The 15006-nt window shown below is 41.0% G+C and overlaps 1 protein-coding gene across 1 annotated transcript in view; it reads left to right on the top strand.

The window, feature by feature from the left end:
- SHFL (shiftless antiviral inhibitor of ribosomal frameshifting) overlaps window positions 1-15006 on the top strand; it is a 37313-nt gene that overhangs the window by 1093 nt on the left and 21214 nt on the right. Inside the window, exon 2 of the mRNA XM_034434303.3 lies at window positions 13692-13833. Within this exon, the coding sequence (XP_034290194.2) occupies window positions 13692-13833 (142 nt within the window). The remainder of the gene's footprint in view (window positions 1-13691; window positions 13834-15006) is intronic.

The raw sequence follows: 15006 nt of genomic DNA, 5'->3' as shown, positions 1-15006 counted from the left end.
AAAAAAATGATAACCAGAACTCTCCTGTTGTGTCCTATCTATAGTATTTGATATTCAGTGTTAAACCATCTTTATCTGTCTGAGAAATAGATTACCCTATTATTCTGTTATAATTTCCTTGTTGGTTGCTTACCCCATTTCTACCTATCATTAACTAACTTTCCTTCTGCTCCACGGGCCCCACACTAAAGTTCCAATACTGGGCCATATTGAAGAAAAAAATATTGATAAAGATAGTAAAATATTAAAGCAGAAGAGAAGCCATCAGAGAAGAGAAGCAGGACAAAGAAAGAAAGAGCAATAGGAATAGGACATTCAGGAAGTAATGAATATTGTACATTGCACTGTGCAAAAGGATTTACACAAAGAATTTTTGTTTTATTTACTCAAGCTATCATCCTTTGAAATCTGTTTGCCCAACCAAGGACAAAGAAAAGAAAAGACCAAATATAACATTTTAATAAAAGACAAACAGAAAAGAGAACTACAATTGCATCAGAGGAATAGTCTGATTTTACTAGTTTTACTGTTGCTGCCAGAGTGAGGACAGAAAATAACAAAGTATAGAATTTTATATGTGAGTAGATAGTCCAAGTTCCCACCCAAAATATTTGTAGCCACAGACTGGAAATTATTGCAGAATTTCTGACTCTACCAATATAGATGCCTGAATATGCATAGAATTAAATTAAAATTTTATAATTTATAGCAATAATTTAATGATATATATGGATATCTTTTAAGGTAGAAAGGACAGGCTTAAAAGTCAGTTTGAAAAGATATGAAAAAAAATCAATAAATAAAATTTTAATTCTTTTTCCAGAACAACCAAACATATCACTCTTTTCCTATAGCTACTCAATAACTTTTATTTAATCATTTCTGAACTCAGGCTTCATTTTTCTAAAATGTTTAACATGGCTTGAAGAGAATTTTGCTAGCCAGGGGCAATTGCTTTAATTAAAGAAGTTTGTGAAAAAAATTAAATTCAAAGTGTCCCTTTCTGATCCATATCTAAGAGGTCTGCTTCAATCATTTTGAAAATGTGTTCATCTCAAATCAGGGCTGCTTCACATTTGACACATTGGGAAAGTGATTGGCACCGTCTGAGTCTAATGCAAAACAGCTGTATTAACACTTGAAATAATTGTTTGGGACTCAAAATGACATGTTTTAATACAAAACAGTTTACATTTAAAATGTTTTGCACACTACTGGATATAAATATGTTCCATCAAGAGCAGTGCTGTATGCTTTGTAAACATTCAGTTCCCAGCCATGGGTTTGCTAAATGAATATAGGAAAGAGACAATCTAGAATCCTCCTGTATATTTCCCGGATGCTCCCAATTTTCAGCAAATTGGGCCTCTTCCTTCCTTTTATCTGCTCTGTCAGTGGCCTGGAGTTTATCAGAGGGAAAAATGTATTTGCCCCATATTAATAGAACTGCATTATGCTTGCACACTCATTCCCTAGAGAAGGAAGTGTACTCTTAAACATAAACTTTTTTTTTAATGTGCAAAAGCTGATTGTATCCTATGGCCACCTAGCCTTGAAAATGATTTTAAACATAGGAAAATGCTACTGTGAAGAAGGGAGAGGATCACACAATCATAGTGTGTGAAATAAAGAAAAGTCTTGTTTGCAGAATAAATACCATGTCATAAACTTGTTTTGAGCAGTAGTGCCTAGGAAACACAGGCCAGTAAACTTCAGGGTTGTTTTTTTTATTTGTGGTGGTGCCTTTGAATCAATGTTGACTCCTGGCAACTGCCTGGACGGGTCTCTCTAGGTTTCTTGACAAAATTTCAGAAGTGGTTTGCCCTTGCCTCCTTCATAGGACTCAGAGAGAAAACTAGCCCATAGCTGGCTTTGTGCCTAAGGCAGGACTAGAACTCATGGTCTCTCTGTTTCTACCTGGAGTGCAACTACTACCACCAGCTGCCTCTCTATTTTATGCTTCTTGCTGTGTAGCTTGGGTTATATCAGTAGTGGGTTTCAATTTCAGCCGCTACTGTTTCGTTTGCAGATGTGCACGTGCTCGTGTGGGTGCACGATGCTTCTGCGCATGCATAGAAGCTTCTGCGCATGCGCAGAGATGTCCAGGTGGGTGGGCAGAGCCTCCCGCCACCATTGCTACCAGTTTGCCCGATTCGTGGCAAACCGGTAGCAACCCACCCCGGGTTATATGTCTTTAAAATTACACATGTTTGGAGTGCAATCAGGAGTTTGAGCATATATATTAGCTAAACAGATGTTTCAACTGTAAAAAGAAAAATGCATTGCTGGGTGTACAGATAGTCCTCGAATTACAACTGGTCACTTAATAATTGTTTGAAGTGACGATGGACTCAAAAAAAGTAAAGAATAATTAAGGACAACTACAGTTAACTGTACTAATAAAATACAACAATAACATTCTTTCTAGCAGATGCATCCAAAGAAGATCTGATTCAAAGAACTGATTTTTATAAATTCAAACATCCAAATATACATTCTTAGCATTTCATATAAATGGAGACAGAGCCTAGATTCACCTGTTATGCTAAGCCAGGCTTCTCCAAACCCCTAAGCATCAATGGAACTAGCTGATGTTATTTGTAGTACTTATTAGTATTAGTATTTAGTAGGATTTATTAAATTATTTTCATATAAATGATTGGAGGTTGATGAACTATATGCAATTTCATGAAAAGGGCTGAAGAGTTGGGGACCTTCCACTAAATTGTAAAGTAGTTTGGCTTTGGCTTTAATCTGATATGTGAAATTTAAAACCAGCCTGATTGAAAGAAATAATTATTTTCGGTCTAAAAAAATAATTATTTAGTGGGACTGTTGAACAGCTCTTCACATTTTGAAGTAAGATGTAATGGACCAGCAGTGGGGAAATGGAATTAGAATATGGATGAAGATGATAATGTTCCCTCTGCCAAGGAAACAGAATATTGTGGTCTCTCTAGATGAGGAGTCTCCAACCTTGGCAACTTTAAGCCTGGCGGACTTCAAGTCCCAGAATTCCCCAGAGTTGAAGTCCACCAGGCTTAAAGTTGCCAAGGTTGGAGACACCTGCTCTAGATTACTGTTTGTGAGCTAGATGTTTTTGGAGATTCTCAGTCATCCAGGTTATGGTTGTCCAAGAGCTGCTTTTCCAAAGGCAGTGGGATTTTCTTTGTTATCCCTTGAAGACATTTTGCTTCTCATCCCAAGAAGCTTTTTTAGTTTTTGTATGAGAAGTGAAGCGTCTTTAAGGAAAAAGAAAGAAAGTCCAGTTGCTTTGGGAATAGCACCTTTGGGTCTGTGGGCTAGTTTTGCTCTTTTCTAATGCACAGGCCAAACAGTATCCAAACTTCTAATTGTGCAAAGTTAAATTTAACATGCAAATTACAGGCTCCCACTTGGCCTCCGGCCAATAGTTTCATTAGTATTGAAACTTCAAAAATACCAGGTGCAAGCACAACCAATATTCTGTAGAAAAGAGGAATCAATTCTTAGCAGGTACATAGACACCAAACACTGATTTGTAACTCAGTGGATGGATTTGTATTTAGAAGTCGTCAGCTGGTTTTGTGTTTATCTTGAGTGAATTGTTCTGAGCGGGGAGGGGGCAAAGGTACAGAGATAATCCCTGATATAACGCTGATGCAATCTGTAAATATTGTTCCTTCTTACCAGAAGTGCCAGAGGACAGTGGCACAATAAATGTCACAAGCTAAGTAGTCTGTTTATTGTTGGCATCTATCTTTTTACTCCTGTCAAGTTTCCTCTAACTATTTTCTTCAGAAAAACCTTTGAAAAGTCTGGGAGGATCGGGGGCATCAACAGGCAACTGGGTTAATGGGCTTTCCTCTAGTGTTTAAGTTAGCAAAAAAAGGATGCTGGCAAAGACAGCATCTGCATTTGTCATTTTAGCTGGCCCTATTTAAGGGCAGTAGTTGGGGGATTCTTCCTCCACTTCATTTCTCCTTCCCACTAAACATCACAAATTGGTGGATGGAACAGCCTCCAATTGCTCTCCTTAATGTAGAGTTGGGTGAGTGTGGGCCTTTATCTGGGATGGAGGTTTTTACCAGTTTTCCTTTGCATGAAAAACAGGTTATTGGCATGGAGCTGTCCCCTCTTGGTGATTTATCACCGGGCTATTTCTGAATATGTGTGTGGTGCTCTTATGTTCCAAAATATCCTGGGTATAGGAAGGGTGCAGGATGAAATAGGAGTAGCTCTGTTGTTCATTGGAAGAACTTTCATACAATTTACCCCACATCCTCCCTGTAGTTTGTCAACAGGGGAAGCTCAGCAGCTTAAAAGGACATTAAAAGCTGGGTAGATCCCCCCTGTCTCTGTCATCACCATATAACCTTTAAAGAGGATTAGCAAGCCTAGTTTAGACATGGTAAAGTTGCATTTCATGCACAAGCCTACAGCCCCTTGCAACCCTTTCAGGAATAACCTTGGCTTGAAATACCTATAACAGTGAGGGCTAACCGTTTTGCCATCGCATGCCAAAAGTGGGGGGAATGCGGGGGGGGTCACACGCGTGTATGTCCACACCCTTAATTCTATGCGCCCCCCCTCCCGTGCATGCATGCACGACCCCTCTGCACTCCCTCCGCTTTTGGCATGCAATGGCACTGTGGGACCGGTAGGCCCATTTTTCACTCTCTCCAGGCTCCAGAGCCTTTCTAGGAGCCTGGGGAGGGTGAAAAAGGTCTTCCCCACACCCCCGGAGGCCCTCCAGAGGCTGGAAACAGCATGTTTCCTGACTTCTGGTGGGCCCAGAAAGCCTAAAAATCAGGCTGGAGCTGAGCTCGCGTGCTCACCAATATGGCTCTTGTGTGCCACTTGTGGCACACATGCCATAGGTTCGCCATCACAGACCTAGAACAACATAATGAAAAATAAGTTAATTGATCTTTCAAGATGTAACAAAGGCCTTTGACAATTCGAACTGGACTTTTTTATTTAAATTTTTGGAAGATATGGGCTTCATATACATGTGCTCACATTTGCGAACCGATAGCAAAGGTAAGTGAATACCACGCCTGGTTTGTGACTCCCACTTTCTAATCACTTTCAGAAATTATTAACCATCCTAAAACTATCAGAGACCTTCAGAACAATAAGTGTGAAAAGTTATTGGGTGAGTTTACTTCAAGTCTGAACAAAAATAATAATAATTATAAGTTTAAGAACTTAAAAAATTGAAAGAAACAGCAAAAAGCAAATCAGCTGGCTCACCTTACCTGAAGGGCTTTAAACTAAAGTTGGAGGGAAAGGGAGACAAATTTTAGCAGCTACCAGTAATTCAAAGAAGGGGAACTCGGATACAAAACAGGAAATGTAGGAAGCAAATGCAGGGTTAGTCAAAAAGGCATCAGATGCCTATGCACTACTATTTAAAGTATGAGGAACAAACAGGGTGAACTTAAGGTTCTAGTACATGAGAGCAAACATGACATTGCCATTACCAAAACTTGGTGGGATGAAACCCATGCCTGGAATGCTAGAAGGATTTAAATTGTTCAAAAGAAACTGACCTAACAAAAGACAAGGCGGAGTTGCATTGTATGTAAAAAATGACTACACCTCTATAGGAATGTAAAAAAACAAGGAAGAAAACCTTCTTGAATGCATTTGGGTTAATATAAAAGTAAAAAGGAATGGCATTGCCACAGGTGTACAGTACACACCACCCAATCAAATAGATGAACTTTTCTAATCAATTAACTAAGATGTGCAGGAAGCACACTACAACAGTAATGGGGGACTTTAACTATCCTGACATCAACTGGGAGACAAACTCTTCACCAAGTGGTAGGTCAAACAGGTTCCTGACAAACCCAGTAGACAACTTTGTCACCCAAAATGTAGAGGAGCGAACTAGCAGATCAGCTATACTGGACTTACTAACAGAGATGAAATAATAAAAAGTTTCTTTCAACATATATAAAACATGTATAAAGCAAGAAAAAAGGAAACAATTGGTTCATTAATGGGAGACGATAACAAGGATGTGACAGCCAGCAGGCAGGAAGCAGAATTGCTTAATTCATTCTTTGCATCTGTCTTTACACAAGAGGGAAAATTAATAGTTTCAAAATGAATTATTTTGAAAAGCATCAGAAATACAGTCAAATTAGGCAAGAAAGTGGTAAAACAATGCCTATCCACTCTAGATGAGTTCAAATCACCAGGACCAGATGGATTATATCACAGGATTATATAAAGGAACTGGGAGGCATGATCTCAAAACCACTGAATCATATGTTTCAGAGTTCTGGAGCACTGGGGAACTACCAGAGGACTAGAAAAGAGCTGATGTGGTTCCCATCACCAAAAAAAAGGGGGGAAATGGATTCAGGAAACTACATCAATACCTGGGAAGATCCTGGAAAAGATAATTAAGTAATCGATCTGCAAACACATAGAAACAAGCAAAGATACTGTTGTGACCCCGACTCCCGAGCCTGTCCTAACAGAGGAAGAGGACTCAGAAGGCGATGGGGAGGAACTGACAAGGCCTCCCTCTCCAGGACCCTCCTTTCTGGCAATGCCTCAGGTTCTATCCGAAGGCCAGGAGGAACAGCCTGGGATGTGCCAGGAGGAAGGCATATCGGAGCACCAATTGATAGGGAGCGAGGATGATGAATCCTGGCTTGTTCCCAGGCAGCGTCAGAGGGAGAAGCGTGCGCAGCAACAGAAGAGGCGTGGGAGGGCCAGAGATTGAGCTGAGTCACGGAGCCACTCCCCACCAGGAATAAAAGTGGATGGGATTGCTCTTCAGGCTTTGTGACAGACAAAGTTAAACCCTGAAAGTCACATCGTGATCTCTGAAATTCAGCTTGGATATATTTTGGACTGAACATTGACTAAACTCTTGTCTCATGGATAATTTGTTGCCCCAGGAATGGACTGAAGATAAATCCTCTTCTGCTTTATGGGAGTGAAAACGGTCTTGGCAGGCATTCGGCAGTTTGCTACCAAAACCTTGGTCTGCCAAGAATTCTAATCTGTTTACCTAATAAAATATTGGCAGGCGTGCTTGGTATTACTTTTGCCTGTGTGAGGAAGGGAGACAGAACAGATACTACTAAAAGCCAACATGGTTTGTCAAAAACAGATCATGCCAAACAAACATTATTATATTCTTTGACAAAGTGACTAAATTAGTGGACCAACAAAATGCTGTAGACATCATTTACTTAAACTTCACTAAGGCATTTGACAAAGCAGACCACAGCCTAATTCTTGCTAAGTTAGAAAAATGTGCGATCCACCAGAAGGATTCATAGCTGGCTGACAAACTGCACTCAATGTATAGTCCTTAATGGAACTACATCTACATGGGAGGGAAGCATACAGTGGGGCACCTCAAGGTTTTGTCTTAGGCCCAGTACTTTTCAACATCTCCATAAATGATGTAAATAAGAGGATAGAATGAGAACTTATCAAATTTGCAGATGATACCAAGCTGGCCAGAATAGCCAACATCTTAAATGATAGATTCAAGATTCAGAAGGATCTTGACAGAGTTGAATATTGGGCCCTATCCAACGAAGTGCAATTCAATGGTGAGAAAAGTAAGGCCACACTTAAGCAAGAAAAACCAAATCTAATTGTGTAGAATAGATGGTACCTAGCTCAACAACAGTAACTGTGAGAGGGAGCTGGGGTCCTAATACAGGGGTCCCCAATCCCTGGGCTGTGGCCCACTACCAGGATTTGAGCTGTTCGGAATCAGGCTACTTGTTCATTCTTGCCCACCCCTTGGAGGAACCATCCCTTCTACCCCACCCCAGTTCACAAAGCCAGAAAGGTTGGGGAACTCTATCCTAGTAGACAACCACTAAAGTTGAGCAGACTGAGTGCGGCCACATGTTTATTGGACCCGTGTCCCTCCTGATTGGTACTGGCCTCCCGGGAGGTGACGCGAGGCTGGCTCCAGGAGATTATAAATGCTTCTTTGAGTGAAGGTGTCTTTCCCGCCGCCTTGAAAGAGGCGGTCGTGAGGCCCCTCCTCAAGAAGCCCTCCCTGGACCCGGCTGTGTTAGCAAATTATCGTCCTGTCTCCAACCTTCGCTTTGTTGCAAAGGTTGTTGAGAGTTTGGTTGCACGGCAGCTGCCTCAGTACCTGGATGAATCGACTTATCTAGATCCGTTCCAGTCGGGCTTCAGGCCCGGGTACAGCACGGAGACGGCATTGGTCGCATTGGTAGATGATCTCTGGAGGGCTCGGGACAGGGGTTGCTCCTCTGTCCTGGTCCTATTAGACCTCTCAGCGGCTTTTGATACCATCGACCATGATATCATGCTGCACCGGTTGGAAGGGTTAGGGGTGGGGGGCACTGTTTTACGGTGGTTCTCCTCCTTTCTCTCCGACCGGTCGCAGTCTGTGTTGACAGGGGGGCAGAGGTCGACCCCGAGGCCCCTTGTATGTGGGGTGCCGCAAGGATCGGTCCTCTCGCCCCTTCTGTTCAACATTTATGTGAAGCCGCTGGGCGAGATCATCCGTGGTTTTGGGGTGAAGTACCACCAGTACGCTGATGACACCCAGCTGTACATCTCCACCCCGGACCACCCCAATGATGCCCTCGAAGTGATGTCCCGGTGCCTGGAGGCCGTACGGATCTGGATGGGGAGGAACAGACTCAGGATCAACCCATCCAAGACCGAGTGGCTGTGGTTTCCGACGTCCCGATATAGTCAGTTGGCACCATCTCTGACTATTGGGGGCGAGTCGTTGGCCCCCACAGATGGGGTTCGCAACTTGGGCGTCCTCCTGGACTCGCGGCTGTCTTTAGAAGAGCATATGGCGGCCGTGGCCAGGAGGACTTTTTATCAGGTTCGCCTGATTCGCCAGTTGCGTCCCTTTCTGGATCGGGACTCGTTACACACGGTCACTCACGCCCTTGTCACCTCACACCTGGATTATTGCAATGCTCTCTACATGGGGCTCCCCTTGAGGAGCACCCGGAGGCTCCAATTGGTCCAGAATGCGGCCACGCGAGTGGTGACGGGAGCGATGTGGTGCTCCCATGTGACCCCCCCTCCTGCGCGAGCTGCACTGGCTCCCAGTGGTCTTCCGGGTGCGCTTCAAGGTTTTGGTTACCACCTTTAGAGCGCTCCATGGCTCAGGACCAGGGTACTTACGAGACCGCCTTCTGCCACCAGTAGCCTCTCACCGACCAGTTCGCTCCCATAGAGAGGGGCTCCTCAGGGTGCCGTCGGCCAAACAATGTCGACTGGCGGCTCCCAGGGGGAGAGCCTTCTCTGTGGGGGCACCTGCCATCTGGAACGAGCTCCCCCCAGAGATACGGAGGATCCAAGACTTACGCACCTTCCGCCGCGCCCTAAAAACATTTTTATTCCAACAGGCTGGTCTGGCCTAACTCTCCCTTTTAAATTGGCTTTTAAATTGAGTTTTAAAATGTCTTTTAGATAAATTGGATGTTTTAATTTTTTGAGCCTAAATTATTTAATCTGTTTTTAATAGTTTTTAACTTTTATATGTCTTTGTATTTTATTTTTGGCTGTTCACCTCCCTGAGTCCTTCGGGAGTAGGGCGGTATACAAATATGAAAAATAAATAAATAAATAAATAAATAAAAGTTTGAACTAGCAGTGTGTTGCAACTACGAGAAAGCCAATGCAGTCCTAGGCTGCATTAAGATCACATGAAGTGTTAGTACTGCTTTATACTACATTGGTAAGATCATACTTGGAATACTGCATCCAGTTTTAGTCACTGCAATACCAAAAAGGAATACTGAGATTCTAGAAAGAATGCAGAGAAGAGCAACAAAGATGATAAGGTGACTGGGGGATAAAACATATGAATGGTTGTGGAAACTGGATATGTCTAATCTAACAAAGAGAAGGTCTAAGGTGACATAGTAGCAGTCTTCCAATATTTTTGGGACCATTACAGAGAAGATGGGTGTTCTGTTCTCCAAAGCACCTGAGGGCAGGACAAGGTGTAACAGATGGAAGTTTATCAAAGAGAGATACAACCTAGAATTAAGGAGAAATATCCTGTCAGCGAGAACAATTGATCAGTGGAACAGTTTGCCTTCAGAAGTTGTGGATGTTCCATTACTAGATGTTTTTAAGAGATTGGACAACCATTTGTCCAGAACAATATGGTCTCCTGCTTGAGCAGAGTTTTGGACTAGAAGACCTCCAAGGTTAAGGTGACCAGACGTCCCACTTTTGGCGGGACAGTCCCGCTTTTGAGCAATTTGTCCCGCGTCCCGCGGCGTTTTAAAAAAGTCCCGATTTTTCATTCTGCCTCCTGGTTCCCGGCTGCCTCCTGAATCCCCGCTGATGGCTAGAGGGAAAAAACCTGTTTAAACTCCCCTACGTTAATTAGCTCGGCTTCCCCCTCTCAGCTGATTTGCACAGGGCTCTGCTCTTGCTAAATTGCTCAGTTTTTTTTTCCTCTTTGTGCAAACCAAGCTCAAAACGAAACTGAAACTGGCTGTTGGCTTTGCGGTTTGCTTGCAAGGTTGGAAAATTAGGCAGCAGATTTATTTTCCTTTTCCTCACCAAAAAAGGTAAGTGCAAACAATGGAAAATTATTTAGGGCAAAAAAGGAGAGTTCAAGATTTTAAAACACAAAAGAAAAAAAAGCTCTTTTTAACTAGGGAATTGTAATAATTGAGATATTATTAATTGTATACTGTGTTGAAAGCAGAAATGGTTAAGTTGTGGTTTGGAGGAATATATGGGGGAAATTATTTGGTTTATTATTATTGGTAAGTATAATTAATTGATTTGTAAGAAATTGGATTGCATGGAAATAATTGGAATATTCATGTTCATATTGATTAATATACAAAAAAGATAGTTATATAACTAATTGATTTATATTAAAATGTTGAATTTGTATTAAACAACTGTATTACATAATTACATAATTAACCAATGTGAGGATGGATATAAAAATAGATGACAATGGGAAGGGGTATAAAATAGAATAGAAGGGAAAAATTGAATTTGATTAAGATTAGAGATGAGGATGAAGGGTAATATTGTTTTTTTTTAAAAAATAGATGAGGAATAAATATGGCAAAAAGGAAATATAGAAATTGTAAATTTAATTGAAATGACTAAACACTGTTTAAATTTGTGAACCAGCCAAATATTCTGTTCAAAGAAAATACATTGTATGTATGTGTGTTTCTAATTATTGCTATTTATTCATATTTGTTCTCTTTTATTCTTTAAAGTTTAACAATTCATTCTTTATCTTAATATCTTTATATTTGTTTGGGGTTGGCTTTCTTCCCTTTCATCTTTTTTATTGTACAGCAATCTTTCTCCTCAAACCTACCACCTCTCTTTTCTTTCCTTCTTACTTTCTCTTCCCCCCACCCTCTTCTTCTCCTCCCTATTTCCTCTTCCTTTCTCCTTCTCCTCCTCTCTTCTTCCCTCTCTTAACTGTCACTCCTATTCTAATTTCCCTTCCCTTCCTTCATCCCTCTCTATTACTGTATCCTTTTATGCATATGGACTACTCAGAGGGCTGAAAAAGTTATTTTTGACTGGTCCTCGCACTTTTGACCAGTCCTCGAACTTACGACTGTCCTCACATTTTACGTTTTTTGCCCTATCTTGTCACCATGGTGAAGAGAAGCAGTTGTGAAATGAGTGACATGGTTGTTAAGAATGCTGCACGGGCATAAATGTGAGGATGGTCATAAGTGTGAGGACCAGTCAAAAGTGCGAGGACCTGTCAGAAATGACTTTTTTCAGCCCTCTGGTTAGTCCTTTTGTGCATATGGACTACTCAGAGGGCTGAAAAAGTTATTTTTGACTGGTCCTCGCACTTTTGACCAGTCCTCGAACTTACGACTGTCTTCACATTTTACGTTTTTTGCCCTATCTTATCACCATGGTGAAGAGAAGCAGTTGTGAAATGAGTGACATGGTTGTTAAGAATGCTGCACGGGCATAAATGTGAGGATGGTCATAAGTGTGAGGACCAGTCAAAAGTGCGAGGACCTGTCAGAAATGACTTTTTTCAGCCCTCTGGTTAGTCCTTTTGTGCATATGGACTACTCAGAGGGCTGAAAAAGTTATTTTTGACTGGTCCTCGCACTTTTGACCAGTCCTCGAACTTACAACTGTCCTCACATTTTACGTTTTTTGCCCTATCTTGTCACCATGGTGAAGAGAAGCGGTTGTGAAATGAGTGACATGGTTGTTAAGAATGCTGCACGGGCATAAATGTGAGGATGGTCATAAGTGTGAGGACCAGTCAAAAGTGTGAGGACCTGTCAGAAATGACTTTCCAGCCCTCTGAGTAGTCCCTATACACATAGCCATGGCCACCCGGTCACATGACCAGCTAGCCACGCCCACCCAGTCACATGGCCCCCAAGCCACGCCCACACAATAAGCCACGCCCACAATGGTGTCCCTCTTACCAATGTTAAAATCTGTTCACCTTACCCTATACACATAGCCATGGCCACCCGGTCACATGACCAGCTAGCCACGCCCACCCAGTCACATGACCAGCTAGCCACGCCCACAAAATAAGCCACGCCCACAATGTCCCTCTTTACCAATGTTAAAATCTGGTCACCTTATCCAAGGTCCCTCCCAACTCTGTAATTCTTTAATTTTTTTATTTTTCACTTTTCTCTTATTTATCTCTAGTTCTCTTATCTTAAAATTTTATATTATTTTTATTCTGTGGAAAAACTTATTTAATAAAAATTATACATATGTGTATGTATGGAACAACCTAGGCTGATCCAGAAACTAAGTAGGATTGAACCCAGTTTGTACATAATTGGGGGCCACCAGTTAATTCCAGGGCTGTAGATTTAACTGGAAAATTGAAATAAACAATCCCAGGAGAAAGGGATAACAAATTACATCCAAAGTGCTGTAAAAAAATAACATGGTTGTATTCATAAGAGTCAGCTTTGAATTGATTTTTTTTAACCATACATATGGGATGTTTGCCAAGAAGGATGAACTTTCCAGTTTTGCAAAGTTCATGTTGCCTGCTCAGTGAAAATGTCACAGCAAGTAGTGGTTTGCTCTACAATCCATGATTTAACCTTACAAAGGTAGAAAAGAATCCCTGAGATGTATATAAGTCTTCCTGCTAACTTTCTTGATCTTCTCACTGGTCTCAGTTCTTGCTGTTGGGGAATGGGAACTCTGGCATGACTTACGAATTGAGACATTGGAAAGGATGCACTTTCTGGTGAATATTTGCAAACAGTTTAAAAAGTACTAGTAAAATTCTAGACAGTTGCTCAGTAAAGGCCAAAGAAGAAATTATATTAGCTATGCTAAATGTTTTTTTGGGGGGGAAGTTGCATGTATGTGTGAGTGCGCATACATGTGCGCATCTGTATGTGGGTGAGCCCTTTCCTTCCCTGCTACAATCTTCATAAAGAAATACCCCTCCCCCAGGTAGCTATTGATCTGGATGGAAAGCTGTTATTTGTGTTAATAGTAGACAAAACCACAAGTGAGGAAAGAATTAAACTTGCTCCCACCTACATACTTATCCATCATCTTGTTTTAAACAAATGATTGCATAAATATATTTATTAATCCAGCTACTGAGCAACAAGTCTGGGTTGGCACTAAGAGGAAATCTGCCCTAAAAGAAAATATGTCAGGTCTCTGAAAATTTTACATTTTTAATTGCTTTCATATTTTCAATACAGCTAGAAAAAAGTGTCCGACGACTACGGGAGAAATTCTATGGGAAAGTGAGCATCACGGATGCTGTGATTCTGATGCGGACATTCCAGAACAATCATGATCTAGTCTGCAAGTACATCATCCTTGATATAAAAAAAACAGAAGGTGAATCTAGCACTGATGCTGATACATTAGTCTGGGGGTGGGTGGGGGAGGGGAGTCCGCATTCAAACATTTGGGCCATTCATGGTGGTTAGGGATACATCCACGGAGAAGAGAACAAGCAAAAGGAAGAAGTGCAGGGATTTCCATAGCCTGTTTGAAGATTCAGACAGTATCTTCTGTATTATAGATTTTTCTGATGTTTTCAGTCTATTATAACTCTGAAATATCCTTATTCTTCCTGCTTGCATGACCAGACATAGAGTTGTTATTATTAATCATATTTTTTATATTTTTGCTTCTGCAGCCTGTCCTGCCTCATAGGGACTGGAGGTGTAGGTATCTTATCTTTGTCATAAGTCCTGAGGGGAAAAAGTTTAAAAATTATTTCTAAAAAAAAAAAAATTGCTTAACCAATCTAAAATGCACATTACCTAAGTCAGACTAACCATTGGAGTGTGTATTTTCCATTCAACATGTGCCTTGCCTTGCTTCCTTGAGTTTCTTGGATCCTTTTATTAACGTATTCATTGCACCCTACAGGTTTGCAAATATGTGCATGTAGACATTTATTTTTTCTATTTATTTTGTTTTGTTTTATTTTACTTTACATTATTATTTGTAAAATTTATTAGCTGCCCATCTTACCACAAGGCAACTCTGGGCAGCTTACAATATTAAAATTTATATTTATGGCTTCCTCTGGAATCAGAACAGGCAATCTTGGTGACTGTTGAAAACTGTTGGCATAGTGTTCCTCCTTTTTGAGGAGGGAAATAGATGGAAAGTATTGAATATATGAGATGAGAGAGAGGAAGAAAGGACCACATTCTCTCCAGTTCTTAATCTCACCTAAAGGTTGCTTATCCATGTTGCAATAAAAATGCAGTTGCTTGATTTTAAAGGACTCTAATGTATGGAAAACCACAGAAATAATAACATTTGCAGAGATAATGCTGAGAAAGGATAATCCATGAGCATTAAAGATAGACATCAATTCAAATTATCAACTTGCTTATTTTGTCTTGGCCTTCATCCCCGGTCAATTGCTGCATGTCTTTGCCACATGGATTTCCATAAAGTATGCATTTCCCAGTTTCATAACTAGAAATCTTCAAGTTGGCTATCTGTTTATTTTAAATCTAAACTGCTCTAACTATATATTGTTGTTCTTTA

This window comes from Pantherophis guttatus, chromosome 2 (assembly GCF_059756535.1).
Source record: "Pantherophis guttatus breed Tessera chromosome 2, ASM5975653v1, whole genome shotgun sequence".
Lineage (NCBI taxonomy): Eukaryota > Metazoa > Chordata > Lepidosauria > Squamata > Colubridae > Pantherophis > Pantherophis guttatus.
Note: the sequence above shows the minus strand (reverse complement) of the source record. Positions and strands in the feature narration are given on the sequence as shown.